Raw genomic sequence first — 26,686 nt, 5'->3', positions numbered from 1 at the left:
ATGTCCTGGTACGTGGATGCATCTGCTTCCTTTATAGCTTTTAATCCAGGTCTTTGCAGTGTCTTGGTGTTTGGCATGAATGGTGGTGTCTCATTGTGGCTGAAGTATAGTTAAAAATACTTTTTGTTTAATGGAACAGTAGCTGAGCCAGATTTTACTGTATTGTAAAATCAATTATTATACATTAACTGAATTATTATACATTGAGGTTTTTAGAATGTGCCTAAAATGATTATTTCTCTGGAGTTCAAATAGGTTTTCTGTAACAGAAGGAAAAGTGATTAGGAGTGAGGGCTTTGGAATCAGAGAGGTTTGAGTGCTTTATCCAGAGAGCTTTGTGAATGTAGGAGGGGTAGCTGCTTCCTCATCTGCACAATGGGCATAATAATCCCTGCTTCACAGGGTGGTTAGGAGGATTAAAAAAAATAATACACGGAAAGTTCTTTACTGAGTGCTTGGTTCATAAGCATTTAGTAAATGGAGTTAAATTTTTTTAAAAAATGATTTTATTTATTTATTTGACAGAGAGAGACACAGCGAGAGAGGGAACACAAGCAGGGGGAGTGGGAGAGGGAGAAGCAGGCTTCCCGCAGAGCAGGGAGCCCTATGTGGGGCTCGATCCCAGGACCCTGGGATCATGACCTGAGCCGAAGGCAGACGCTTAACGACTGAACCACCCAGGCGCCCCTGGAATTAACAAATTTTAATGGTGGGTGTGTGTATGTATCTGTATTTTTAAAAAAGTACTGGAGATCTTATTCTGTTCCTTTTCAGGTCAGTTGAACATACTGATGGTCAAAGTGTCCTAACAGACTCACTATGGAGGCGGTATAGTGAATTTGAATTGTTGAGAAACTACCTTTTAGTTTACTATCCACATATTGTTGTGCCACCTCTACCAGAAAAAAGGGTAAGAAATGAAACAGCAGTGTAGTTCAGAAGTATTGAGCATTGAGACTATTCTTCATGATTGTTTTGTTCACCTAGGCAGAATTTGTTTGGCATAAACTTTCTGCTGACAACATGGACCCGGATTTTGTGGAAAGACGACGGATTGGCTTAGAAAACTTTCTCTTGAGAGTTGCCTCACATCCCATCCTTTGTAGAGACAAAATCTTCTATTCGTTTTTAACACAGGTATTTTTCTCTTATTTATTAGTCTTAAAAATTCATTTGATTTTTTTTCTTTTAAACTGTAGAATGCTTATGCTTAAGTATCTCTTTGCAGCAGCTTTGTTACTATATATGCATTTAATTGTGTTTTTCAGTTTGTTTTGATTTTCAAAAATATTGGGTTACATCACTCAGCTAACATTTTTATACTTAAAGATACTAAAGACAGTACTTTCTGGCATCACTTAAATGATATCAAAGTTAGTCTTAATTTTTTGAAGCCCAGATCTATAAAATCTTGGGTCTGTCTTTTGGTAATCTTTTGGAATCTGGATTGTATGCTTAATTTTGAAATGAATTCTTTTTTTTTTAACCTTTCTCCCATCTTCCCTGAAAGAATAACAGAATAATAGATATGTAATTTATTTAATTTGGAGTATTCCTTATAGGTTGTTTTATTTTGCAATGATTTCTAAAATTAACTTTAATTTTTAGGAAGGTAACTGGAAGGAGACCGTGAATGAAACTGGGTTTCAACTGAAGGTAAGAATATCTTTATGAAATAATTTGACAGGTTCCTTTACAATTCCTAGCACAGTGCCATGCATTTAGTGGATACTTGGTATTTATTGAATGAATGAATGTTGGAAATAGACCTCGCTTGCAAATATCATTGCTAATACCATTGGTAAGGTTTTCAAAGAAACACTCTGAATTCACTTTGGATTTCCCTTATTTTAGTTACTAATGAGACTAGAGTGGGCATATTTATGAATTTCATTCTGTAGGGAAAGAACATTTTGAAGCAGTAATTTAGACATAAGCTATAGATTTTTCCTGGAATATGCGCATATACTTTGCATCTTTTTTTTAAACCCCCTCTGCCTTTACCACTGCCACTCACATTCTTGCCCACATACTTACTCATTTTTTTATGAGATATGAAAGACACTTCTTTTTTTTTTTTTTAATATTTATTTATTTATTTGACAGAGAGAGACACAGCGAGAGGGAACACAAGCAGGGGGAGTGGGGGAGGGAGAAGCAGGCTTCCCGTGGAGCAGGGAGCCCGATGTGGGGCTCGAACCCAGGACCCTGGGATCATGACCTGAGCCGAAGGCAGACGCTTAACGACTGAGCCACCCAGGCGCCCCATGAAAGACACTTCTGAATTGAGCTTGGCGTTCCCAATCATAGCAGACTAAAAGATGAGCTATGTGTCATGCTTCTTCTGTCTACTGGGACATGGTGGTCAGCTTTGAGTGGACATATGAGTCATTTTCAATTAGTGTCTATTAGTGATATAGCTTTTCAAATTTAGTCATTATAATTTGTGTTTGGGAGTGAAACTGTTATCTAAAAATTGAAAAGCAAGGTATGGTGTGATGGCCACCCTAACTCCTATCTGCTCTCCCTGTTGGCCCCAAAAGTAACGTAAACACAGGTTGTTGGCAAATTTTTGAAAGTTTTTCTCTCTTGTGTATACTGAACAGGTAAGTAGAAAAATGTAATGTAAAATGATAGGATATATAAATTGATGAGCAATTGATATGATAATTAAGTAACAAAAGTTTAATAGGTCTAGACAACAAGAATGGAATGTCTTTACAGTAGTTTTGAAAACACCCCCTAGAGATTTATGTATTGACACTTAGGGATTTGAAATTTAGCACAAAAAAACTCAGAAGAGAAAAATTTGTTTCTGCATGGAAAATATAATCAAGCATCTAATTCTGTCATAAGCTGATACTCATATATAAAAATTTTATTGACCAGTTGCATGAAAAAATTAGAATTTTGTTGGCTATAATTCATTACTTTATGGTACTCAGAATATTGGAATTTTAATTTAGAGTTGGATTTGAAATAACTAAAAACTTTTAAAAATGTTTTTATTTTGATAGGTTTTCTGAGAACTAGTGTAAGATGTTAGGAGCTAATATTAAGGAAAAGAGAAAAGTAAAACTTAATTGTTTTGATGACTTCTCTTTATGTAACAGTCATAGATTTAGTCATTAGTTTAGTAACTAGTTCACAGTTCTTTGTCCTTGAACCCAGTATTTGGCCATGACTTTGGTGACCTTGAGAGACCTCTCGAGTTTCTTCATCTGTATAGACTCTGCTGTTTACTGAGTGGATTGAATCTTGCATATAGGTGCTATTTAAGAGTTAAAATGTTTCATATTTGGGTTGCCTTATGGTAAAACCTCAGTTTCACTTTTCTAAGGTCTTTGAAAGGTAATACTTAATGCGCAGTATTAATAATTTGAAAAGTCAGACTCCTAATGAAATAGAACAGAAATAAGATGTATAAAGAGAGTTTGGAAATCCTCGTGTCCTACTGTATTCCTTATTTTGTTGTGGCTGGTTCTTGTTTTAAGTCCTTTCATCAGTGAAATGGAATCTTTTAGATCACCTTGCACATATGTACACGCACACATGCATGTATGTAAGGTTCATGTACATACATGTTACCATCCCATATTACCTCTCTTTTTGGTTATAAATTGTATATAAAAATGGTTGGTAAAGGAAGTATTGGAAACTATTTCTGTGAAAATGAGATTGTTCTGAATCAGGCCAAATATTTATATTTTTAAAATACTATATTTTATAAGGATATTTGACATTGGGGGGCACTTGGGTGGCCAATTCTGGATCTCAGCTCAGGTCTTCATCTTAGGGTTGTAGGTTCAGGTTCAGGCCCTGCATTGGGCTCTGTGCTGGGTGTGGAGCCTACTTAAGAAAAAAAAAGAATATTTGACTTTGGCCTTTGGCTTTTGGATTGTCACCCTCAAATTGAAATGTCAGCTTACTTTAATTTTCCTTTTTTTTTTTTTTAAGATTTTATTTATTTGAGAGAGAGAGAGCAGAGGAGAGGGGCAGAGGGAGAAGGAAAAGCAGACTCCCTGTGGAATAGGAAGCCCGACATGGGGCTTAATCCCAGGACCCTGAGACCATGACCTGAGCCAAAGACAGACACTTAACTGACTGAGCCACCCAGCCGCCCCTGATTTTCCTTTTTTCACATGTTTGTTTAATTTAATATATAGTTTTGGCCTACTAGATTAATATTTTCTTGAGTCTTTTTAGAGTAATTATTATACCCAGCAAGATAATTATACAAATCTAGTTTCTTTTTTTTTTAAGATTTTATTTATTTATTTGAGAGAGAGAGAGCAGGAGTGGGGCAGAGGGAAAGGGAGAGAATCTCAAGCAGACTCCATGCTGAGTGTGGAGTCCGATGTGGGGCTCAGTCTTAGGACCCTGAGATGATGACCTGAGTCAAAACCAAGAGTCCGACACTTAACTGACTGAGCCACCCAGGTGCCGCCCAGGCGCCCCAAAAATCTAGTTTCTTTTTTATCAGTGCTCTACTTAATATAAACATGAGCAACAACGCTTTTCATCACTGCTTTATATTGGCATTTTTTGTCTTTAATATTTATATAAATATTCCTGTTAACCAATTTAGTGAAAGAGCAAAGAGTTTATCTAGAGTAATGAACATATCAACTAGTTACTTTAGTATAAAGTAATACTGTTTTAACTCCCATTAACTCAATTCCTTACATGAAAGTATCATCCATATACCCAAACCTTAAATGAATTTACGCTAACTCAGAGGAATCCAGAACCCTGTTTGTTGCTTGGAGTAGACTGCTCGTGTCCCCAGTCTGGACTTTTAAAATCTCTGCTAATCTGTGTATTACACAGAAATGCGGAGAGAGCCATTGTGATTCCAAATGCCGGGTGCCTACAGAGTATCAGGTGCTCTTTTAGGTGCTATGGAGACAGTAGTGCATGAGCTGAAAATCTTCATAAACTCCCATGTTCTTATGGAGCTTATATTTTAGTAGTTGGAGACATTAAATTAACATTTAAATAAGATACTTGAAAATAGGTATGTCATCTTTGTTAAAAGAGTATGACAGCAGAGATTTTTTGTCCAGAGATTATTTTGAGACAGGTGACCATAAAACTTATTGTCCAAATGGGGACACTTTCAAGAGTAAAAAGGGGCGCTATTAATAATGAGTCTAGGACAACAAGCATAAACCAGGACTGTCCTGGGTAAATTGAGTCACATGGTTGAAGAGATAACATTAGAGCTGAGACAGGAATAGGAAGCCTGCAGTGGAATCGGGCTGGGAACCAGAGAAGAGGAACATTAGAGAGAGGCCCAAGCTGGGTGGTGGTTTACTAGGCAACATTTGGGGGAAGAGAAGAATCAGAAGATGAAATAACCAAGGGAAGACAAGATCAGGACAAGGAAAGTAAAATATGGAATAAGAGCTGGGAAAGAGGAGGAAGTGGGGACTAAAGGAGAACATGGGAAGTAAGGTGGTAAGTTGGGGCTAGAGAATAGTTGGGGTTATTTTTCCTTACGCACGTTTGTCTTGTGCCAAGCTTTGTGAGGCACTGGGGGTACAGCAGAGAACAAAGGAGATGAAAGTATTGCCAGAGCCACCGATGTGCAGCTCCCAGGGGCACCATGTGCATTGTGCCTTTTTATGGCTCTTATATTCTAGTGGACAGCCAAGGCACAAGGGAACAAGTAATGATGTCAAGTTGTGCTGTTTTCAAGGAGATGAAAGAAGGTGCTATGAAACAGTGATGGGTCAAGGGTCTTCTTTAGATATTTGATGGGGAATCTGAAAGAGGGTTGGTAAACTGTCAGGTTTGGAATAGTCCAGGTGCTTTTTTTGAGATCTGGCTTTGGGGACATTTTAGGCAACTTTTCTGTTTATGGAATCTCATGAAATGGTGAGCATGGTGAATTGGGTGTTCTGATGGACCTGACTTGACCGGATATTGGGTAAGCAAAGGTTAAGATGGTAATGTTTAACTTTTTTTTTTTTTTAAAGATTCTATTTATTTATTTGACAGAGAGAGAGATAGCGAGAGAGGGAACACAAGCAGGGGGAGTGGGAGAGGGAGAAGCAGGCTTCCCACAGAGCAGGGAGCCCGACGTGGGGCTTGATCCCAGGACCCTGGGATCATGACCTGAGCTGAAGGCAGATGCCCAACGACTGAGCCACCCAGGCGCCCCAATGTTTAACATTTTATATGACTTTTAAATTGGTAAATTGTTGATATTAAAAGTAAAAAATAAATGGGCGTTGTTAAGAATTTGAGATTCCAGAAAAGGTACAAATGAAAATATCCTTCTTTACTCATAGTTTTTATGTAATTTCATCCTCATTTAAAGAATCATGTTTGTATGTGAATATAGAGTCTTTAACACTTTGGTGTTTAGTTATTTTAATTAATTAAAAGAACATAAGGGAGTAATATATGCCTTAAATTCATAGGTATGTTTATATGTAAGGACTTTCATGTGCACTAGCTTGTTTGCCCCTGAGAAGTGAGAAAGGTCAAGAATTGGTGAAATACTGATTCTAGAAATAAGAGGATCCCCAGAAATCAGTGATAAATTAAGTTTCTATAGATGTTCTTGATAGCTTTTTGAATTTCTTGTGGTCTGAAGTTCTAAGAACCTGAGTTTGTGGAGTAACATATTTGTTGCATTTGTTTTTATTTTCTTAGCCAAGTAATTTGGGGAGCCCCAGGATTGTTTTGTCTTGTTTTGTTAATTTGGGAGTATATGTAATTATGGGTTGGAAATTGGAGTAATGTACAATTTTCAAGCTGATTGCAAGTTTCAAACTACATTATAAAATTAATTCCTGATTTAGCCACCTTTTTTTTTTTAAAGATTTTATTTATTTATTTGAGAGAGAGAATGAGAGAGAGAGAGAGAGCACATGAGAGGGGGAGGGTCAGAGGGAGAAGTAGACTCCCCACTGAGCAGGGAGCCCGATGCGGGACTCGATCCTGGGACTCGAGGATCATGACCTGAGCCGAAGGCAGGCGCTTAACCAACTGAGCCACCCAGGCGCCCATGATTTAGCCACCTTTTATGAACTCTGTAGTTTCTGTGCCTGGTCAGAAATAATTCAGTGTTTTGTTTCGTTTTTGTTTTTTTTGTTTTTTGTTTTTGTGAGAACTTAGGATAGGATTTGGATATATTGAAGTATAAATTTTATAGAATTCAATTATTGTTCAGTGCTGATCCCTCTGTTCCTCCTTTGAGAGCAATTATTTAGAATGAGTAAAAATAGTTAAAAAGTTAAAAAAAAAGGTAGTTAAAAAGTTGTAACATTTTCTGTCAGCTAGATAGAAACTAATTTAATGTCATTTCGTTTACTTTAGTGTGTAGTATTTAGTACAGGTATTTCCATACTTTTTAAAAATACTGATCATGACAGTGAAAAAAACAGTGTACATTTGGTTTGGATTCCATCTGGGAACCACCTGCATATGCAGTAATGCATATGCTTCAGAGCGGTCGTTTTATTTAGTTTATCATTGTTTTTCTTGATTTAGAGAAAGGTAAACTACTTTTTTCCCATGACCTATTCTGACTTGTGATAATGCAGAGCTATGTATATATATCTATTAGTGTGTTGATGTTTATAATTGTTTTACTTTGGTACCATTGAATGCCATGTATTCAGTTTAATTTATTAAAACATTGTTTTTGTAGTGTTTTCAAAAATAATTAAGCTTTCTTTTTTTTTTAGATATGTTTATGTGTTTGACACAAATGATATGAAGAAAACTGTACTTGAGCATCTTAAATCTAAAGGGAAAGTAAAACTGTTTGGATTTATACCCTGAAATGTAATTGTATTAAGTGAACAAATTATTTTTTCCAGGCAGACTCCAGGTTAAAAGCGCTTAATGCAACATTCAGAGTGAAAAACCCAGACAAGTAAGGTTTTGTTTTAATAACAGTTACAATGTTGTTTTGAATGGTGCCTATCAATTTATTAAATTTTTCATTTCTGAATGTATGCACTTTATTTGCTAACTATTTTAAATAGTAATTCACGTTTAGTGAAATCCTCTTACAGTTAAAACTGATTTTGAGATATGGTAACTTAATTGGGTTTAAGGTTGCAAGTAACTGAAGTTTTAGAAAATTAAACCACTGCTTTTTCCTAGAAGTATTTATTAAAATGTTGTTGGAGATAATCAGAAAAATAAGAGAAGTAATTTTTAATTTCATATGAAATCATTTTTCTTATATGACTTTGCTTGTCAAATATGTATAAATCTCAAGTTAAGATTATTATATATTGTGTATATATTTAATAATAAACTACTTTGTATGCCAAGAAAACTTGATAAATGCGTACTAGTATAATAATTTCATGGAGATGTATTTATATGACACTTACTTCATTAATATCAGTTTGGTGTTTGTGAGACCATTTCTATAATAAAGGAAGCCTGTGCATTCAGAAAAAAATTTCCTTAGACTGGGACCTAGGCATTTCTTAATATTTTGGTTTTACTCATTCTCTGAATTGGGTGGATAATTCAGGTTTTTCATTATATGGACCGTTACCTGGCTTTTGATTCAGCTAAATTTTTCAAATAGGAAGGTGCTCAGGCAGATGAGGCTTTTCCATTTTTGCCTTCGAAGCTCATGAGATGCGTTAGAATTTCTCTAGTTAAGCCTTCAGCATTAATTTCTATGTGGTGTAAATTCTTACCAAATGCCAGGTTTGCATAGTTTGATAACGTATTATGCCTGACTTTATAAATCATAACACATTAGCATAATGCCTTTGATTTTTAATAATAAATTTTGAATATAAAATATAAATAAATATTTAAAATTTTGGTGATCAGGAAATTGTGATGGTAACCATTGAGGGTTTTCTTTTTAATAGTCTTATTTATTTATTTATTTATTTAATTTTTTTTCTTAAAAGATTTTAATTTATTTATTTAACAGAGAGATAGAGAGCACAAGTAGGCAGAACGGCAGGCAGAGGGAGAGGGAGAAGCAGGCTCTCCGCTGAGCAGGGAGCCCGATGCGGGGCTCGATCCCAGGACCCTGGGATCATGACCTGAGCCTGAGGCAGCCGCTTAACTGACTGAGCCACCCAGGCGCCCCAGCCTTATTTATTTATTTAAAAAATATTTTATTTATTTATTTGAGAGAGCAAGAGCATGAGCAGGGGTAGGGGCAGAGGGAGAGGGCGAGGGAGAAGCAGACTCCGTGCTGAGCAGGGAGCCTGATGTGGGACTTGATCCCAGGACCCTGAGATCATGACCCAAGCCGAAGACAGATGCTTAACCAACTGAGCCACCCAGGTGCCCCTTAATAGACTTTTGAGAGGAGTTTTAGTTTTACAGAAAAATGGAATGGATAGCACAGAGGTCCCATATATACCCTCTGCCCCCACACATGCACAGTCACCCCCACTATTAACATCCCCCACCAGAATGGTACATTTGTTACAATTGATTAACGTATATTGACCACACTATTATCACCCAAAGATACTACATCAGGGTTCTCTCTTGGTGTTGCATATTGTATGGGTTTTGACGAATTTATAATGACACGTATTCATCATGATAGTATCATACAAAATATTTTCACTGTCCTGGGGCGCCTGGTTGGCTCAGTCTGTAGAGCACATGACTCTTAATCTCGGGGTCATGAGTTCAAGCCCCACTTTGGGCATGGAGCCTACTTAAAATTAAAAAAATAAATAAAAATAAACAACAAAAAACCCCAAGTATTTTCACTGTTCTAAAAATCCTTTGTGGTCTGCCTATTTATCCCTCCCTCCCAGCCCTGGCAACCAGTGATCTCCATAGTTTTGCCTTTTCTAGAATGTCATAGACAGTATGTAGCCTTCTCAGATTGGTGTTTTTCACTTAGTAATATGCATTTAAGGTTTTACTGAGGTTTCATTATAAAGGCTATAATGACATGCATGGTATATAAGAGATGTTCTCTAGGTAAAGAACTAAAATTTTAAGTCACCCTCCAAAAAAAGCTTTGAGAAACCTAGTAGGCTAGCTAGCTTTATGACTTTGGTGGATGTACATTCGAGGAGCATGTAGATGAGACTGTTTTTAAATTAATATTTTAATATATGTTCAATTGAATGTTTTTCAGTTTAATGAAAAATTTTATCAATTGAATGTTGTCTTCCCTTTTCTGGCCTAACCAGGTTCCTGGATTGTAAAATTTTATTTAATATCCATATTATTATAGAATTTTAAATTTGATATGACCAATAACATAACCAAGCAGTTTCTTGCTTCTGTTCTTATGAAGTGTATAATTAATGTATAATTAGTAATAGAATTTATTTGCCTTAAGTTCTAGATAAGAGGATTGTCTATGTCATTCATTGGTTTTTTTTTTTTAAAGATTTATTTATTTATTTATTTTAAAGTAATCTCTACACCAAACATGGGATTCGATCTCATGACCCCAAGGTCAAGAGTCACATGCTCCTCCGACTGAGCCAGTCAGGCACCCCTATATCATTCATTGTTTAAACAGATTCTTCATGTACAGAATCTCTGTTCTAGCTATGTCATATATTATATATATTTTATACACTGGGTCTAGCTGGCCCAATATATAATTATTATTCATACCATTACTAAAATAGTTTACATCATTAAGATACTTTTATTCTGTCCTTTCTTAAAATGTAGAAAACCAGAAAGATTGTTTTAGAGGGATTACCAAAATGATACTAGCTTTACGCATGTTTATGTTTCTTCAAACTGGGGTGCCTGGCTGGCTCAGTTGGAAGAGCATGTGACTCTTGATCTTGTGGTCGTGAGTTCGAGCCCCATGTTCCGTGTAGAGATTACTAAAAATAAATAAATAAATAAAATAAGATATGTTTCTTCAAACTAGACTGTTAAAGAGCAGTTTGGAGATGGACCTCGAGTCTTCTACTTTTATGTGGCAATATTTAGACAATATTTGGGCAATATTTAGGAGGTAGACCAAGAGATTAGTAGAATGAATGGGGGTGAAAGAGGGGGGCAGAAAATACAGGTGGCACCCAGGTTTCATTCTTTAGAGTGCTAGGGAATACAGGGAAGAGAGATTTGGGAGGGATAGGGGAAGGTAAGTTGAGCTTTGGGTATGGAAGCAAGTAGAAATGTCTGCTAGTCAGTTGGTGTTATAGATCTGGTGTTTATTAGGAGAGAGATTTGGGCAGGAGGTGGAAATTTGGAATTCAGTAGCATGTACATTATAATTGTGAAGCTTTGTGAATGATAAGTCACATAGAGTGTTTCGATTGAAAGATTGATTATTAAGATGGCTGAGGACCCAGGATTGGACCCCAAGGAGTGCCAACTCTTTGAGGGTGTTTTCCAAAGTGTAATCAGAGGATTAGTAGCATCTGAATCCTGTGGGTTGGGCTTGTTAAACCTTCAGCTTTCTGAGTCCCACTAAGGTCTCTGTGTACAGTTTTGCTTGTTCACACCCCTCTCCTACTGAGAGGCCCTTGGTAGCGTTTCTAACAAACACTTTAGAGGTTCTTTGCACGCTAACGTTGGAGGTGTAACAGGTGGGTGAAGGAAATGTATACTGCAAAAGAGACTTCAGGCATAACCAGAGAGTAAAAGGAAAATCATGAGAAAATGAAACTGGTGTCAAGGGAACAAATTTTTGAGGAGGGTGAGGTCAGCTGTTACACTGCTGAAAGGACCAAGAAAGATGAGGACTAAAGGATGTCATTGGATTTTAGCAACATGAGAATAATTAGTGTGTTTGTCTGGAGTATTTCTATACTCTGGTGCTGGAGGCAAAACTAGATTGCAGGGGGCTGCACGGTGAATGGGAGGTGGTGGTTGCTTGAGAGAATGCCTTGTCAAAGTGTGCCCGTGAGAGGCGTGGGTATGAGGGTGTGTTAGCAGTTGCGTGTGTTGTCAAGGGAATGTGTGTATGTATTTTAATATAGGAGAGTTAATTGATATGCTAATGAGAAGGAGCTTGCAGAGAGTGGAAGTTAGAAAATAGGAATATGGGGTATAGCTGGGGTAGAATCTAGAGTATTGATGGGAAGAAGGGTCCTCGAGGGACGGAAGAAATAATAGAGGTAGATGTGTTTACTGGCAGGAGATCCTACTAATGGCTGTGTTTAATGTGTGAAGCTTGGTCGGAGAGCGACAGGTGGTGGTATCAGAAGTTTCACATCTTTATGCAGAATGGTGGTTATTAGATAAGGGAAACAAAGATTACTGAGCAGCATGAAGATTGAGGTTCAAGACCATGAGTTTAGCGCCAGGAATTTTTTCAAGGAACTTTTCAGACAAACAAATTTTATCTCTATCTCAGTTTCACAGTAAAAATTATGAAGTATGACATCTTTCCTTATCTTTAAAAAGATCAAAAGAAAATATGGTGGTTTTATTTTAAAGTTTTTTGAATTTGTATTGGTGTGTACATAAAGCCAGCATATAGTTAAATAGAATCAGTTTTGTTGTTCTCAGGAACTGCTGTTTTGTCTTTCAGTTCTTGACGTGCTTTCATGAGAAAACAATGATGTTTTCTTTCTGTCCTGTTTCAGGAGATTTACTGAACTGAAACACTACAGTGATGAGCTGCAGTCTGTCATCTCACATCTTCTTCGAGTCAGAGCTGTAAGTGGTCCCCAGGGCTTTGTGACACACATTCATAAGGAAGTGCTTCTCGCCTGATCACGTTTTTAAATAATGGATGGTGTTTATGATGAATAGCTGGTTTTTGCATTCAGATTTGGCCTGTTCCTCATCCAAACTGCATTTTTTTTAAAAATGTGAAATGTTTTCTTGTATAAACAACTTGAAGGTTTTTAGCCTGTTGTTTTCTCTGTAGTTTGTATATGGTTGTTTTGACATCTTGTCAAAGGCCTATCCTTTCAGTGTTGGAATATAATTAAGTAAGTGTGGGAGTTTAGATCTACATGCAGTGATATCCTTGTACTTTCAAGGTTTTTTTTTTTTTTAAATAGTGAAATAGTTTATATATGTTAGGCTATCCTGTGCCTGTGCTCTTAAATTCTCCTAAAGAAACTTGTTTGGGGTAATGGTCTGCCATGACAAAAGAAATTAGAAATTGAGGCATAATCACTGAACTTAGCCATATGGTTGGGCTCTGGTAGACATGGAACCCTTAGAACTTGGCTGTACTAGAGACTTTGAAAGGGGTACCTGGGTAGCTCAGTTGGTTAAGAGTCTGCCTTCAGCTTGGGTCATGATCCTGGAGTCCTGGGATTGAACCCTGCATTGGCTTCCTGTTCAGTGGGGAGTCTGTTTCTCCCTTTCCCTCTGCTCCTCCCCCAGCTCATGTTCTCTGTCTCTCTAATAAGTAAATAAAATCTTTAAAAAAAAAAAAAAAAAAAGACTGAAAGATACTGGGATGCCAGGTCTAGGATCACAACTTAGAGTGATTGGAATCCTCTTGAAATACATTATCTGGGATTTGTTTTAATAAGAGCATCTACTGGTGAGGAGTGGAAAGTGGGGGCAGTTTTAGATGAAACTAGATTGGCCATATAATAATTGTTGAAGGTAGGTGTTGGGAAATGGAAGTATGTTCTACTGTTCTCTACTTTTTGTATGACTGAAGATTTCTATGATAAAAAGTATAAAAAAATAAAATAAGAGAAAAAAATCCTTTTGAATATCTTTATATTGGCCCAGTCTTCTGTTTAACCATTCAGAGTACCATTAGACTCCCTAAATAAATTATGAGATACTTTCTAATAAAAGAAAAGGTACCTGTGAGAATTAGTAGGCTAGAGTCAAGAACTGGGTATTGGGAAGCTGTGGATTGATAAGGTAATTAGACAACAGTTCTTGTGGAAAGTTGGGGGTAGGCGGGACAGAGACACCCCAGAAGACTGGAAGAATAATTCATATAGCTTTGTCTTTTATGCTAGAAACCTTGGAGAATCTATTTAAATTAGAGGTATGGCTGATTGTGAAAGCTGTATCCTTTTTAAAGGCCTTCAACCAAAGGGAAGGGTGGGGAACACAGTAGAAAGCCTTGTTTAGCAGGAAGGTTAACAGTTCTGGGAGTTTGAGTAGGCAGAGGTACATAATTGTACACTCACATGAATAACCCCAGGTATTGAGAAGTTCTCAAACAGTCTTTCAGACCCAGAAGAAAACTAAAGAACAAAGCAGAAAAACAGCTAGAATCGGATTTATCAGAAATCTCTGAGATGAGTGTGAATTGAGCAGAATGTAATGGTTAAACACTCAGAAAATCTGGGAAGTATAGGTAATAAATTTAAGTGAGACCTAAAGGAGGGAGACGTAATTGTCATTGCTGTGAGACTATTACAGATCATTTAGCCTGAAGGAAGGTATACATGATGCTTTCATAAAAAACAAGTAAAATTGTCACAAGGCAAGATAACCATAGTGATTATGTGTTGTTTTCTGCTGAAAGTGTATTTTTATTTTTATTTTTTAAAGATTTTATTTATTTATTTGAGAGAGAGAATGAGAGACAGAGAGCACAAGAGGGAAGAGGGTCAGAGGGAGAAGCAGACCCCCAGCTGAGCAGGGAGCCCGACGTGGGACTCGATCCCGGGACTCCAGGATCATGACCTGAGCCGAAGGCAGTCGCTTAACCAACTGAGCCACCCAGGCGCCCTGAAAGTGTATTTTTAAATGTGATTAATATTTAATAACCTTTAAAGATTATGGCAAAATTTAACCATATCAAATTTGTTTCTGCCCTAGGACTTTTATTTGCTCTTCCTCATGCCCGTATCACTTTTCCCACATGCCCCACCTTCAAGAACCTCTCTTGGCCCGTTCTCTTTTGTCATTCATTTCTCATCTCAAATGCCTCCCTTAGAGAAATCTTTCCTGGGCATCTTATATAAAATAAGATGCAATTTTCTATCATTTTCTGTCATTTCTCTGTCATATTCTGTCATTGCTGTTGTCTTTATAGCAACACTGTCTGACATCGTGTTCTAATTTGTTAATGAGCTCCCCTACTAGTACATGTGAGCCCCACAAGAGCAGGTTTGTTTTCTCGCTGCTAAATCCCTGAAAAATGATGTCCAACTCATAGACACTCACTATATATTATAATACATTGAATGAAGGAATGAATGAATGTATATGCTGACATTTTTATGTTTAAGAAAAATCTGAAAAAACAGAAATTGCTTCTTTTATTTTAAATTCCAGTATAGTTAGCCTACAGTGTCATGTTAGTTTCAGGTGTATAAGATAGTGATTAAACAATTCCCAGTGCTCATCACAACAAATGCTTTCCTTAATCCCCATCTCCTGTTTCACCCATACCCCACTCACCTCCCTTCTGGTAACCATCAGTTTGTTCTCTATAGTTAAGATAAATTGCTTCTTGAATTTAATTATAACCAACCAGGGAGAACTGGTTAGTAATGTATATGTGAAAAGAACCTTTAAAGAAAACAACCTTGTCATCAAAGAATTTGTAATACATAAGTAAGAGAATTCTGAGTATAGATATTTATCCCAAGCTTTTTGTTTGTTTGTTTTTTGCTCAAGATTCTATTTATTTATTTATTTAAAGATTTTATTTTTTTATTAGAGAGAAAGAGCGCACACGAGGGGGGAGAGGGCAGAGGGAGAAGCAGACTCCCCGCTGAGCAGGGAGCCTGACGCGCGGCTCGATCCTAGGATCCTAAGATCATGACCTGAGCCGAAGGCAGACGCTTAACCGACTGACCCAGGCATCCCTACGATTTTATTTTAAGTAATCTCTACACCCAATGTGGCATCAAGACTCAAATGCTCTACTGACTGAGCCAGCCAGGCACCCCATCCTTAACTTTATGAAAACAGGCTTCAGAAACTTTAATGGCATTAAAGATAGCTTGAGCTCTTGAAAGGAAAGGCAGCACTTGATCTGTGAATCAAATTGAAATTCTGAATGAATAAATGAGAGAAAAGCCAGTGAACAATACAGGATGCTTTGTGATTAGCTAAAATTTTGATTTTTCTAAAATTGGGAGAAAGGCTATTATTTAATCATGGACAGTAACAGAAAAGTAAAAATGAAAGCTTAAAGTCCCAACGCACCACAGGAAGGGCCTTTTTGTAACAGTCAGAATGTCAAGAGAAGAAGGCTTAGACGCTGTTTGAGACAGAGGATGAATTCTTTTATTTAATTATTGTATTTTATTTTTGAGACAGAGGATGAATTCTTAACAGATGAAGGAAAATAGAATTATTTGACCATCTTTTCTATCAAGGAGAATTCTTTTGAAAGAAAAGGCAAAAAATAAGTTTTAGATTGGTTAAAGAGTTAAATATTTATCAAAATAGAACAACCAGAAAGAGTGGGTGGCCTTGGACTGAGAGGACTGGCTTTGGACTGTGTCTCTGCCATTTATTGGGTCCTTCAGACAAATCCAGCTAAAAAAATGGGAATATCTGCCTGGCACATAGTAGGTACTGAATAAATATTTGTTATATGAAGGTGCCTTATTCATAGAATTATGAGACTCAGATGAAATAATTTCTGTCTTGTAAATAACAACGGAAAGGGGGCACCTGGGTGGCTCAGTCGTTAAGCATCTGCCTTCAGCTCAGGTCATGATCCAGGGTCCTGGGATCGAGCCCCGCATTGGGCTCCCGGCTCGGCGGGAAGCCTGCTTCTCCCTCTCCCGCTCCCCCTGCTTGTGTTCCCTCTCTCGCTGTCTCTCTCTCTGTCAGGTAAATAAATAAATAAATCTTTAAAAAGAAAAATAAATAACAATGGAAAAATAATATTGATCTGTATATCAACCAGTGCTCAAGCATATTATATAATATTCTTATCAAGTTCACACAGTAGCCCTTTAAAGATAGTACTGTTACTGTCCTCATTTGTAGATTAGGAACAGAGGCAAAGGAAATGTACTAAGTGAAATTAAATAATTTGTCTGATACCACACTATAATAGATGTGTGGAGCCAGAATTTCCACTTTTGCCTGACTCAAGAGCCCATGCTCTTAACTACCTACAAATGGTATATTGACAGAGGACATGAATTCAAGTAGATTGAGCAAGAAGAAAACTGATTTTCATTGAGTCATCCTCCTTATTGCCAGGACCCTTAACAAATGTCATCTCATCTAATCCTCACAAAGTTATATGATGAAGGTCATTTCCATATTGAAAGATATAATAACAAGGCTTGAAGTGGCTTAATAAATCTCCAAAGTCAAACCCTAAAGTAAGAAGGAGCTGGAATTTGAACTCACATTTGTCTGACTGCAGATCCCATATTTCCTACTACAGTATATGCTGCCTCTTTAGGGAGAAATCAAATTTAAAAGGGAGGGGGGAGGTGCACCTGGGTGGCTCAGTTGTTAAGCGTCTGCCTTCGGCTGGAGCTGCATCAGGTTCCCTGCTCCGTGGGAAGCCTGTTTCTCCCTCTCCCTCTGCCCCTCCCTCTCCTTGTGCTCTCTCTCTCTCTCTCTCTCGCTGTGTCTCTCTCTGTCAAATAAATAAATAAAATCTTAAAAAAAAATAGAGGAAGGGGGTCTCTTCTAAAAAATAAAATAAAAGGGAGGGGGGAACGTTTAACTTTGCAGATACTGTAAATTATAATTATTAAGATACTACTTGACATGTTTGTCCTAAGGATGGTAATCTCTGGCGTTCTGAAATATTTAGTGATGGTGGCAGTATAAAGTATTACATGCAGCTCGTTTGGGAACCACTGTGGCAGTAAGTATCAATAGTTAAATCTCATAATCTTTGAATCCTTAGGAAATAGTTCAAAAGAAAAGAAAAACTATGCATGTCTAGATTTTCAAAATAAGATCATCTAATAGAATGTCCTGAAACTGTCCTTTTTAGCATTAAATCAGCTACTACTTCAATGAGGATAGAAAAGGCATTCTTTTTTTTTAATTTGTTTATTGTTATGTTAATCACCATACATTTCATCATTAGTTTTTGATGTAGTGTTCCATGATTCATTATTTGCGTATAACACCCAGTGCTCCATGAAGTAAGTGCCCTCTTTAATACCCATCACCAGGCTAACCCATCCTCCCACCCCCCTCCCCTCTAGAACCCTCAGTTTGTTTTTCAGAGTCCATAGTCTCTCATGGTTCGTCTCCCCCTCCGATTTCCCCCCTTCATTCTTCCCCTCCTGCTATCTTCTTTTTTTTTTTTTCTTAACGTATATTGCATTATTTGTTAGAAAAGGCATTCTTACAGTTCCAAATGATTCTGAGCTGTGTAGAATGATTGGATGAGTCTGTCACATTTCTTCTGCTGTCATAGAATTTGCTAGGTATCACACTTTCCCTGTCAGTTGTCAGATGATCAGTTTTCAAAAAGAAATACTTCTCAATAGAAAGGAAATTGAATAGCAGTCGGAACTAAATCGTTGGATACAGCCCCTTTTCCCTGGCACCAGTATTCTTGATTACCAATGACCAATGAATTAATTTGGTTTTAGGTTTTATCATTTCTGTTTTATTTCTCTGCCATTTTTGCTTTTCCTTTTCTCTAGAAATAATAATTTTTGGTTATAGTTTTTCTTTGCCTCATCTTCTTTTTCACTGCTTAATGATCTAGGTACAAGTCATTTTGTGTTTTAGTTGGCTAGATCCATTTGTTTCCATGAATAGCTGATACCAGAAACATTGGTCTCATAACGAGTGCTGAGTGTCTGTGGTCTAGTTCATGGGTGGGTAGTTCCTCCTGTGGTTGCTCACCTTTTTGGTATAGGAAGACTCTTACCTCTTTTGGGCATGCTCTGTGGGTCAAATTATTTTTCAGAGTTCTAATTATTATGGTAGAAGATCCTTTTGTACCAGCTCCCAGGAGTGATATACTTTAAAGAAATAAACTTTTAAGTCCTTGGGATTTACAAACTTTGTCTTTTTCTTTTTTAAGATTTTATTTATTTGAGAGAGAGCGAGCATGAGCAGGGGGGGAAGGGTAGGAGGAGAGGGAGAAGCAGACTCCCCACTGAGTGGGGAGCCCAGCTCAGGACTCGATCCCAGGACCCTGAGATCATGACCTGAGCCGAAGGCAGATGCTTAACTGACTGAGCCACCCAGGCACCCCCAAACTTTGTCTTTGAACATTTATTTTGGATCTGCATTTTGTACTTAAGTTGCTTGTAGTTTCTGTTCTTACGTGGTTAAAAAGTATTCTCCCTCTCTTTCATACTTAATATCTTAGTGGGTGATAAAATGCTCAGCTTTCAAGAGGAGGTTTGATCTTTAAAGTACAAAGATCTAGGAAAGTTAGTGGTCTAGAATGGCATTTTCCATTTCATATTCTCTGGAATGCCAGTTCTGTATGATGTTTTCTTTCTTTCTTTTTTTTTTTTTTTTAAAGATTTTATTTATTTATTCATGAGAGACAGAGAGAGAGAGAGAGGCAGAGGGAGAAGCAGGCTCCCAGGGAGCAGGGAGCCCGATGTGGGACTTGATCCCAGGACCCTGGGATCATGGCCTGAGCCGAAGGCAGATGCTTAACCATCTGAGCCACCCAGGCGCCCTGTATGATGTTTTCTAGTGCAAACCATATCTCTCTTAAATAGTCATGATTCATATATGTTGTTAAAGGTCTAAAAAGTCCTGTGGAAAAGAAAAGTGTTAAATTTTATTATCTCCCAAACTTACTTGATGATGGAACAACTTTAAAAAAAGCAAACAACTGGGACGCCTAGGTGGCTCAGTTGGTTAAGTGTCTGCCTTTGGCTCAGGTCATGATCCCAGGGTCCTGGGATTGAGTCCCACATCGGGCTCCTTGCTCAGTGAGGAGCCTGCTTCTCCCTCTCCCTCTGCCTGCCACTCTGCCTACTTGTGCTCTCTCTCCCTGTCAAATAAATAAATAAAATCTTTAAAAAAAAAAAAAAAGCAAACAACCTTTGACACTCTCTATAGGACTCAAAAAATAATTGGGAAATAACATCCTTAGAGAAATTAGTTGAGAGGTCTGGGGACAACTCTGGAATGTTTCAAGCAGAATGAAGACTATGAGCTTTGTCCTGAGTCTAGTGCAGGGATGGGCAGACTTTTACTGAAGGCCAGATAGTAAATATTTTCAGCCTTTTGGGCCATATGATCCCTGTAAAATCTATTCAGCTCTGCTATGAAAGCAGCCATAGACAATGCTGACATGAATGTTCTAATAAGACTTTACAGAAACAAGCTGCAGTCCTGTGGGTGCTGCTCCCTAGTCTAGTGGGCAAGCCAAGGAGAGATGGAAAACATTTTATGTTCCTCTTACACCTGCTCCAAGTATTTAGTGCTGGTTCATTCACTTTAAGCTGAAAGTATTGAAAGGGTTAGGATTTGTTGTATGGTTAACGCCTAATTCTTCAGATTATTCACATTTGAGTAAGGAATTAGGGACATAATTTATCCTCAGGGTTTACATTTAGAAACTGTGTACCAAGAATTTTTTTGTGGATTTTTTTAGGGTTTAGGGTTTTATGTGGGATTACTTTTGGTCTTCGGTTCATGTTCTAACACTTTGGAGGAGAGTTTATGGTGTTTTGTCTTCTGTAAAATTTGTGTGAATAGCTAGGCAGTATATATTTCATCTCGATCTAAATTATAATTCTATTTTTATTAAAATATCTAACGTGTTGGTTAGAAGGAGTTATCGTGATAAAGTAGCAATGAAGTATGTTGTATGTATTCAGCATTTATGTATAAAACAATAAAATTGAAAGTTTATTTTTCCCCCTGATATATGCCACTTTGAGGACTTTATCATAAGGAAACAATCTGAAATTTAGCAAAAACTTTATTCTCAGACATGTTTATTAAAACATTATGTATAATACTAAAAAACTTAAGGATAGCTAAATATCCAACAAGGAGTGCTTATGTATTTTATACACTGCTAGATGGAATTTTATGCAACTAATTAAAGTGGTATTTATTAAAAGGAATATTGACCTGCTGGATAAAAATATTATCACTTAAAAAAAAACCATTTATTTATTTATTTATTTATTTGAGAGAGAGAGAGAGAGCATGAGAGGGGAGAGCATCAGAGGGAGAAGCAGACTCCCCGCTGAGTGGGGAGCCCGATGCGGGAGTTGATCCTGGGACTCTGGGATCATGATCTGAGCTGAAGGCAGACACTTAACCAACTGAGCCACCCAGGTGTCCCTATCACTTTTAATACAGGAAATTTTAAAACAATGATTAAAACATATTTATATATGTTCTTTATATATGTGTGTGTGTGTGTGTATGTGTATAAAAGCAATTACATAAATACAATGACAGCAGGTTTTTTTCCCCCCATGATGAGACTTTGGGAAATTTAAGTTTTTTCTTTTTCATATTTTCCAAGTTTATTGTACTAAGCATTTTTTTAATGAGGATAAAATTTCTCTTTTTTTAAAGAGTAAACTGTATATAACTTTGATCTAATAGTAATTTCTTTTAAAAATTTATTCCAGAGAGTAGCAGATCGACTCTATGGTGTATATAAAGTGCATGGGAATTATGGGCGAGTTTTCAGGTAAGCATTATATAAACTTTTAAAATAAATGATTAGCTCTAATTAGCTTTTTGCCTGAGAACTGTAATTCTTGAAAATTTATGGGTCTGAAATGTAGTTTAGTTTTTATTTATTTGTTTTTTATGTTATGGCATAATTACTTAATTTTTTATTCAAGTGTACTTAACATACAGTGTTATATTAGTTTCAGTTGTACAATGTAATGATTCAGCAATTCTATACATTTCTCAGTGCTAATCAAGATAACTGTACTCTTAATCCCCTTCACCTATTTCACCCATTTCCCACTCCTCCCATGCCCCACACCCCCTTTTGGCAACTACCAGTTTGTTCTTTGTATTTAAGAGTCTGGGGTTTTTTTTGTCTGTCTCTCTTTTTTTGTTTTGTTTCTTAAATTCCACATATGAGTGAAATCATATGGTATTTGTTTTCCTCTGTCTGACGTATTTCACTTAATGTTATACTCTCTAGGTCCATTCATGTTGTTGCAAATGGCAAGATTTCATTCTTTTTTATTTTTTTATTTTTTTTTTTAAGATTTTATTTATTTGACAGAGAGAGACACAGTGAGAGAGGGAACACAAGCAGGGAAGTGGGAGAGGGAGAAGCAGGCTTCCCGCAGAGCAGGGAGCCCGATGCGGGGCTCGATCCCAGGAACCTGGGATCATGACCTGAGCCGAAGGCAGACGTTTAACGACTGAGCCACCCAGGCGCCCCTCATTCTTTTTTATGGTTGAGTAATATTCCATTGTGTATGTGTATATACACACAATGGATAAGGAAGAGGAGAGCTAGATATATATTTATATATTTATATATTCATATTTTTACATATCTAGCTCACATCTTCTTTATCCATTCACCTGTGGTTGGACACATGGGTTGCTTCCATATCTTGGCTATTATACATAATGTTGCAACATACATAGGGGTGCATATATCTTTCCGAATTAGTGTTTTTGTTTTCTTTGGGTAAAGAAAATTTGGGTAAATTCCTAGTAGTGGAATTACTGGATCATAGGGTAATACTGTTTTTAATTTTTGAGGAACTTCAGTGCTGTTTTCCATAGTGGTTGCACCCCCACTGACAGTGCAGGAGGATTCCTTTTTCTCCACATCCTCACCAACACTTGTTACCTCTTGTCGTTTTGATTCTAGCCATTTTGACAGATGTGAGGTAATACCTCATTGTGGTTTCGATTTGCATTTCCCTGATGATTAGTGATGTTGAGAATCTTTTCATGTGTCTGTTTTCCATCTGTATGTCTTCTTTGGAAAAAATGTCAATTTGGGTCTTTTGCCTATTTTTAATTGGATTATTTGTGGGGTTTTGCTGTTGGTTTGTATAGGTTCTTTATATATTTTGGATATTAACCCCTTATCAGATATATTATTTGCAAATATCTAGTTTCATTCAGTAGGTTGTGTGTTCATTTTGTTGATTGTTTCCTTCACTGTACAAATGCTTTTTATTTTGGTGTAGTCCCAATAGTTTATTTTAGCTTTTGTTTCTCTTACCTGAGGACACATATCTAGAAAAATGTTTCTTTTGGCTGATGTCAAAGAGGTTACTGCCTATATTTTCTTCTAAGAGTTAATGGTTTCAGGTCTCGCATTTATGCCCTTAATCCATTTTGAGTTTATTTTTGTGGGTGGTGGAAAAAAGTGGTCCATTTTCATTCTTTTGCATGTAGCTGTCCAGTTTTCCCGGCACCATTTGTTGAAGAGACTCTCTTTTTTTCATTGTATATTCTTGCCTCCTTTATTGTAGATTGACCATATAAGTGTGTGTTTATATCTGGGCTTCTATTCTGTTCCATTGATCTGTGTATCTGTTTTTGTGCCAATACCATATTGTTTTGATTACTACAGCTTTGTAGTATATCTTGAAATCTGGGGTTGTGATACCTCCAGCTTTGTTCTTCTTTCTTAAGATTGCTTTGGCTATTCGGGGTCTTTTATGGTTCCATACAGATTTTAGGATTATTTGTTCTAGTTCCATGAAAACTGCTGTTTGGTATTTTGATAGGGATTGCATTTAAATCTCTAGATTGCTTTGGCACATTTTAACAATATTGGTTCTTTCAGTCCATGAATATGGAATGTCTTTTTATTTGTGTCCTCTTCAGTTTCTTTTATTAATGTCTTATAGTTTTCAGAGATGACAGGTCTTTCACCTCCTTGGTATTTTATTATTTTTAGTGCAGTTATAAATGGTTCTTAATTTTTCTTTCTGCTGCATTATTAGTGTACAGAAATGTAGTAGTTTTCTGTATATCAGTTTTGTGTCCTGCAACTTTACTGAATTCATTTATCAGTTCTAGTAGTTTTATGGTGGAGTCTTTAGGGTTATCTTTATGGAGTATCATGTCATTTGCAAATAGTGAAAGTTTTACTTCTTCCTTACCAATTTGGATGACTTTTATTTCTTTTTCTTGTCTGCTTGGCTGTGGCTAGAACTTCCAGTCCTGTAACAGTGGTGAGAATTGACATCCTTGTTCCTTTACTGATCTTAGAGGAAAATGTTTCAGTTTTTCAGCATTGAGTATGATGTTAACTGTGGGTTTTTCATGTATGGCCTTTTATTAATGTTGAGGTATGTTCCTTCTAAACCCACTCTGTTGAAAGTTTTTATCAAGAATGGGTGTTATACTTCATCATATGCTTTTTCTGCATTTAAGGAGATGATTGTATGGTTTTTATTCTTTCTCTTGTTAATGTGATGTATCATGTTGATTGATTTGTGAATGTTGAACCACCCTTGCATTGCTAGAATAAACCCCACTTGACTGTCGGGAAAGATCCTTTTAATGTATTTATTGTTGGATTTGGTTTGCTAATATTTTATTGAGAATTTTTGCATTTATGTTCATCAGAGATATCGGCCTGTAGTTTTGTTTTGTTTTGGTAGTATCTGTCTGGTTTTGGTATCAGGACAGCGCTGGCCTTGTAGAATGAACTTGGAAGTTTTCCCTCTTCTTCTGTTTTTTGGAATAGTTTGAGAATACATATTAGCTCTTTCTTAAATGTTTGGTAGAATTCACTTGTGCAGCCATCTGATTCTGGACTTTTGTTTGTTGGCAGTTTTTTAAATTACTGTTTCATTTTCATTGCTAGTAATCAGTCTGTTCAAATTTTCTATTTCTTCCTGATTCAGTTTTGGAGGGCTCTGTTTCTAGGAATTTTACCCATTTCCTCTAGGTTGTTCAATTGTTGGCATATATAATTTTTCATAATATTCTCTTGTAATTTCTTTTTATATCTGTGGTGTTGGGGTTTTTTTTTGTTATTTCTTATGTCTTTTATTTTAGCCATTCTGACAAGTGTAAGGTGATATTTCATTGTGGTTTTGATTTACACTAATTTATTCTTACTGATTTCTTTTTGTGTGTGTGGTGTTGGTTTTTATTTCTCCTCCTTAATTTCTGATTTTATTTGAGTCTCTTTTTTTCTTGAGTCTGGCTAAAGGTTTACCAATTTTATCTTTTCAAATGACTAGCTCCTAATGATATCAATATAAAAGAGTTTTGTTTTGAAATGATGTCCTATAATAGTAGTTTTCATAGTTTTTTTTAAAAGTATTTCAGTAAAAAATAAGAAATCCAATATATTGAGCAGATAAAAATGAAATTACTCTGAAGCAGTGACCACTGCCCTTTACTTTGTGGGCAGAATGCCTAAGAAGATTCCATTAGAAATCACTGTTTTATAGAATTAGTGATATTCTTTTTTTTCTTTCTTGGTGTTACTTTATAATTTCTGAAGGATTTTGCAAGATGAGTTTTTCAGTCTTGGAGTAATTTTAGTGTTAATTAATTTAGAATATCTGCTTGTGTATAGTGCTTGCATATTGTGGTTATTATTTTTTTTTTTTAAAGATTTTATTTATTTGCAAGAGAGAATGAGAGACAGAGAGCATGAGAGGGAAAAGGGTCAGAGGGAGAAGGAGACTCCCTGCTGAGCAGGGAGCCTGATGTGGGACTCGATCCCGGGACTCCAGGATGATGACCTGAGCCGAAGGCAGTCGCTTAACCAACTGAGCCACCCAGGCGCCCATATTGTGGTTATTTTTGAACCTTTTGTGATTTTTTTCTGTGTATTATTTTGGTTGTGACATCTTAGAAGTTGTTATCCAAATCTTTTTATAAGAAAATGTCCTTGCTAATGTTCCATTATAAGTCCTTTTGATTGGATTAATTTAAAAATGATTCATTTTACATTTTTAAATAGGTAATACAATCATATGGCACAAAATTCAATAAGAATAAATGCTTTTACACTGAAATGTCTCCCTTCTCTGTTAACCATCCAGGTCTCCTTCTCTGAGACAGTTAATACTAGTTTTCTTGGTTTCTTATGTATCCCTCTAGTAAAATGTAATACTATAAATATATTAACATACAAACACATGCATTTTTCCCTCTTTTTTTTTTTAACATGGAAAGGGAGCATGTTGTATACATTGCTATGTTGCCTTGTTTTATACCTTGCTTTTTTTTACTTAAGAACTGCTCTCCAAGATAGATTGTTATCATTACATAATTGTATTGAGTTTTATCAAGGAGGAGGAGGATCATAGTTTATTTAACCAATTTCTTCTTGTTAATGATTTCTAGTCTTCTGTTATTTCACTCACTGCTGTAATAAATATTCTCATTCATGTCATTTCACATGTGTATGAGTATGTTTGTAGGATAAAATTCTACAGGTTCTCCAAGTGTTGTTACTGACTCTTAAGGATAATAGATAGCATTTGTAGTTTTGGTAGATATTGCCAAAGTGCCCTACATAGAAGCTATTAACCTCTCACCAGCAAAGTATTAGTATCTGTCTTCTTACACCATTATTCAACAGTATGTTAGTAAGCTTTTGTCTTTGCCAGACTGATGATGAGGAATGGTTTCTCACTGTAGTTGTAATTTGCATTTCAATTATGAATGAAGTCAAACATTTTTTTCTTATGATTAACAGACTTTTTTTTTCCTATTTCATCATCTACATATCTTTTGCCCCTTTTTTTTCTGTTGGGCTGATTAGTTTCTTTTTTTAAAATAAATTTTTGAGAGAGCACACGAGTGGGGGAAGGAGAAGAGGGGGAGGGAGAGGGACAAGCAGTGGGTTGATTGGTTTCAATTTTCTTAATTGATATACAGGAGTTCTTTATCTTTTGGGAGAAGGGGAATTAGGGCTTTGCGAAATGATTTGCAATTTTTTTACCACTTTTGTTATGTATTTTGACTT

At 36.5% G+C, this 26,686-nt stretch overlaps 1 protein-coding gene across 1 annotated transcript in view; it reads left to right on the top strand.

Annotated features, from left to right (window-relative positions):
- SNX4 (sorting nexin 4) overlaps nt 1-26,686 on the top strand; it is a 72,257-nt gene that overhangs the window by 21,050 nt on the left and 24,521 nt on the right. The window contains exons 3-8 of the mRNA XM_021692318.1: nt 775-910; nt 988-1,137; nt 1,609-1,656; nt 7,836-7,891; nt 12,528-12,600; nt 21,384-21,445. Of these exons, the coding sequence (XP_021547993.1) occupies nt 775-910; nt 988-1,137; nt 1,609-1,656; nt 7,836-7,891; nt 12,528-12,600; nt 21,384-21,445 (525 nt within the window). The remainder of the gene's footprint in view (nt 1-774; nt 911-987; nt 1,138-1,608; nt 1,657-7,835; nt 7,892-12,527; nt 12,601-21,383; nt 21,446-26,686) is intronic.

The sequence above is a fragment of the Neomonachus schauinslandi genome, chromosome 1 (genome assembly GCF_002201575.2).
Source record: "Neomonachus schauinslandi chromosome 1, ASM220157v2, whole genome shotgun sequence".
Taxonomy (NCBI): Eukaryota; Metazoa; Chordata; class Mammalia; order Carnivora; family Phocidae; genus Neomonachus; species Neomonachus schauinslandi.
Note: the sequence above shows the minus strand (reverse complement) of the source record. Positions and strands in the feature narration are given on the sequence as shown.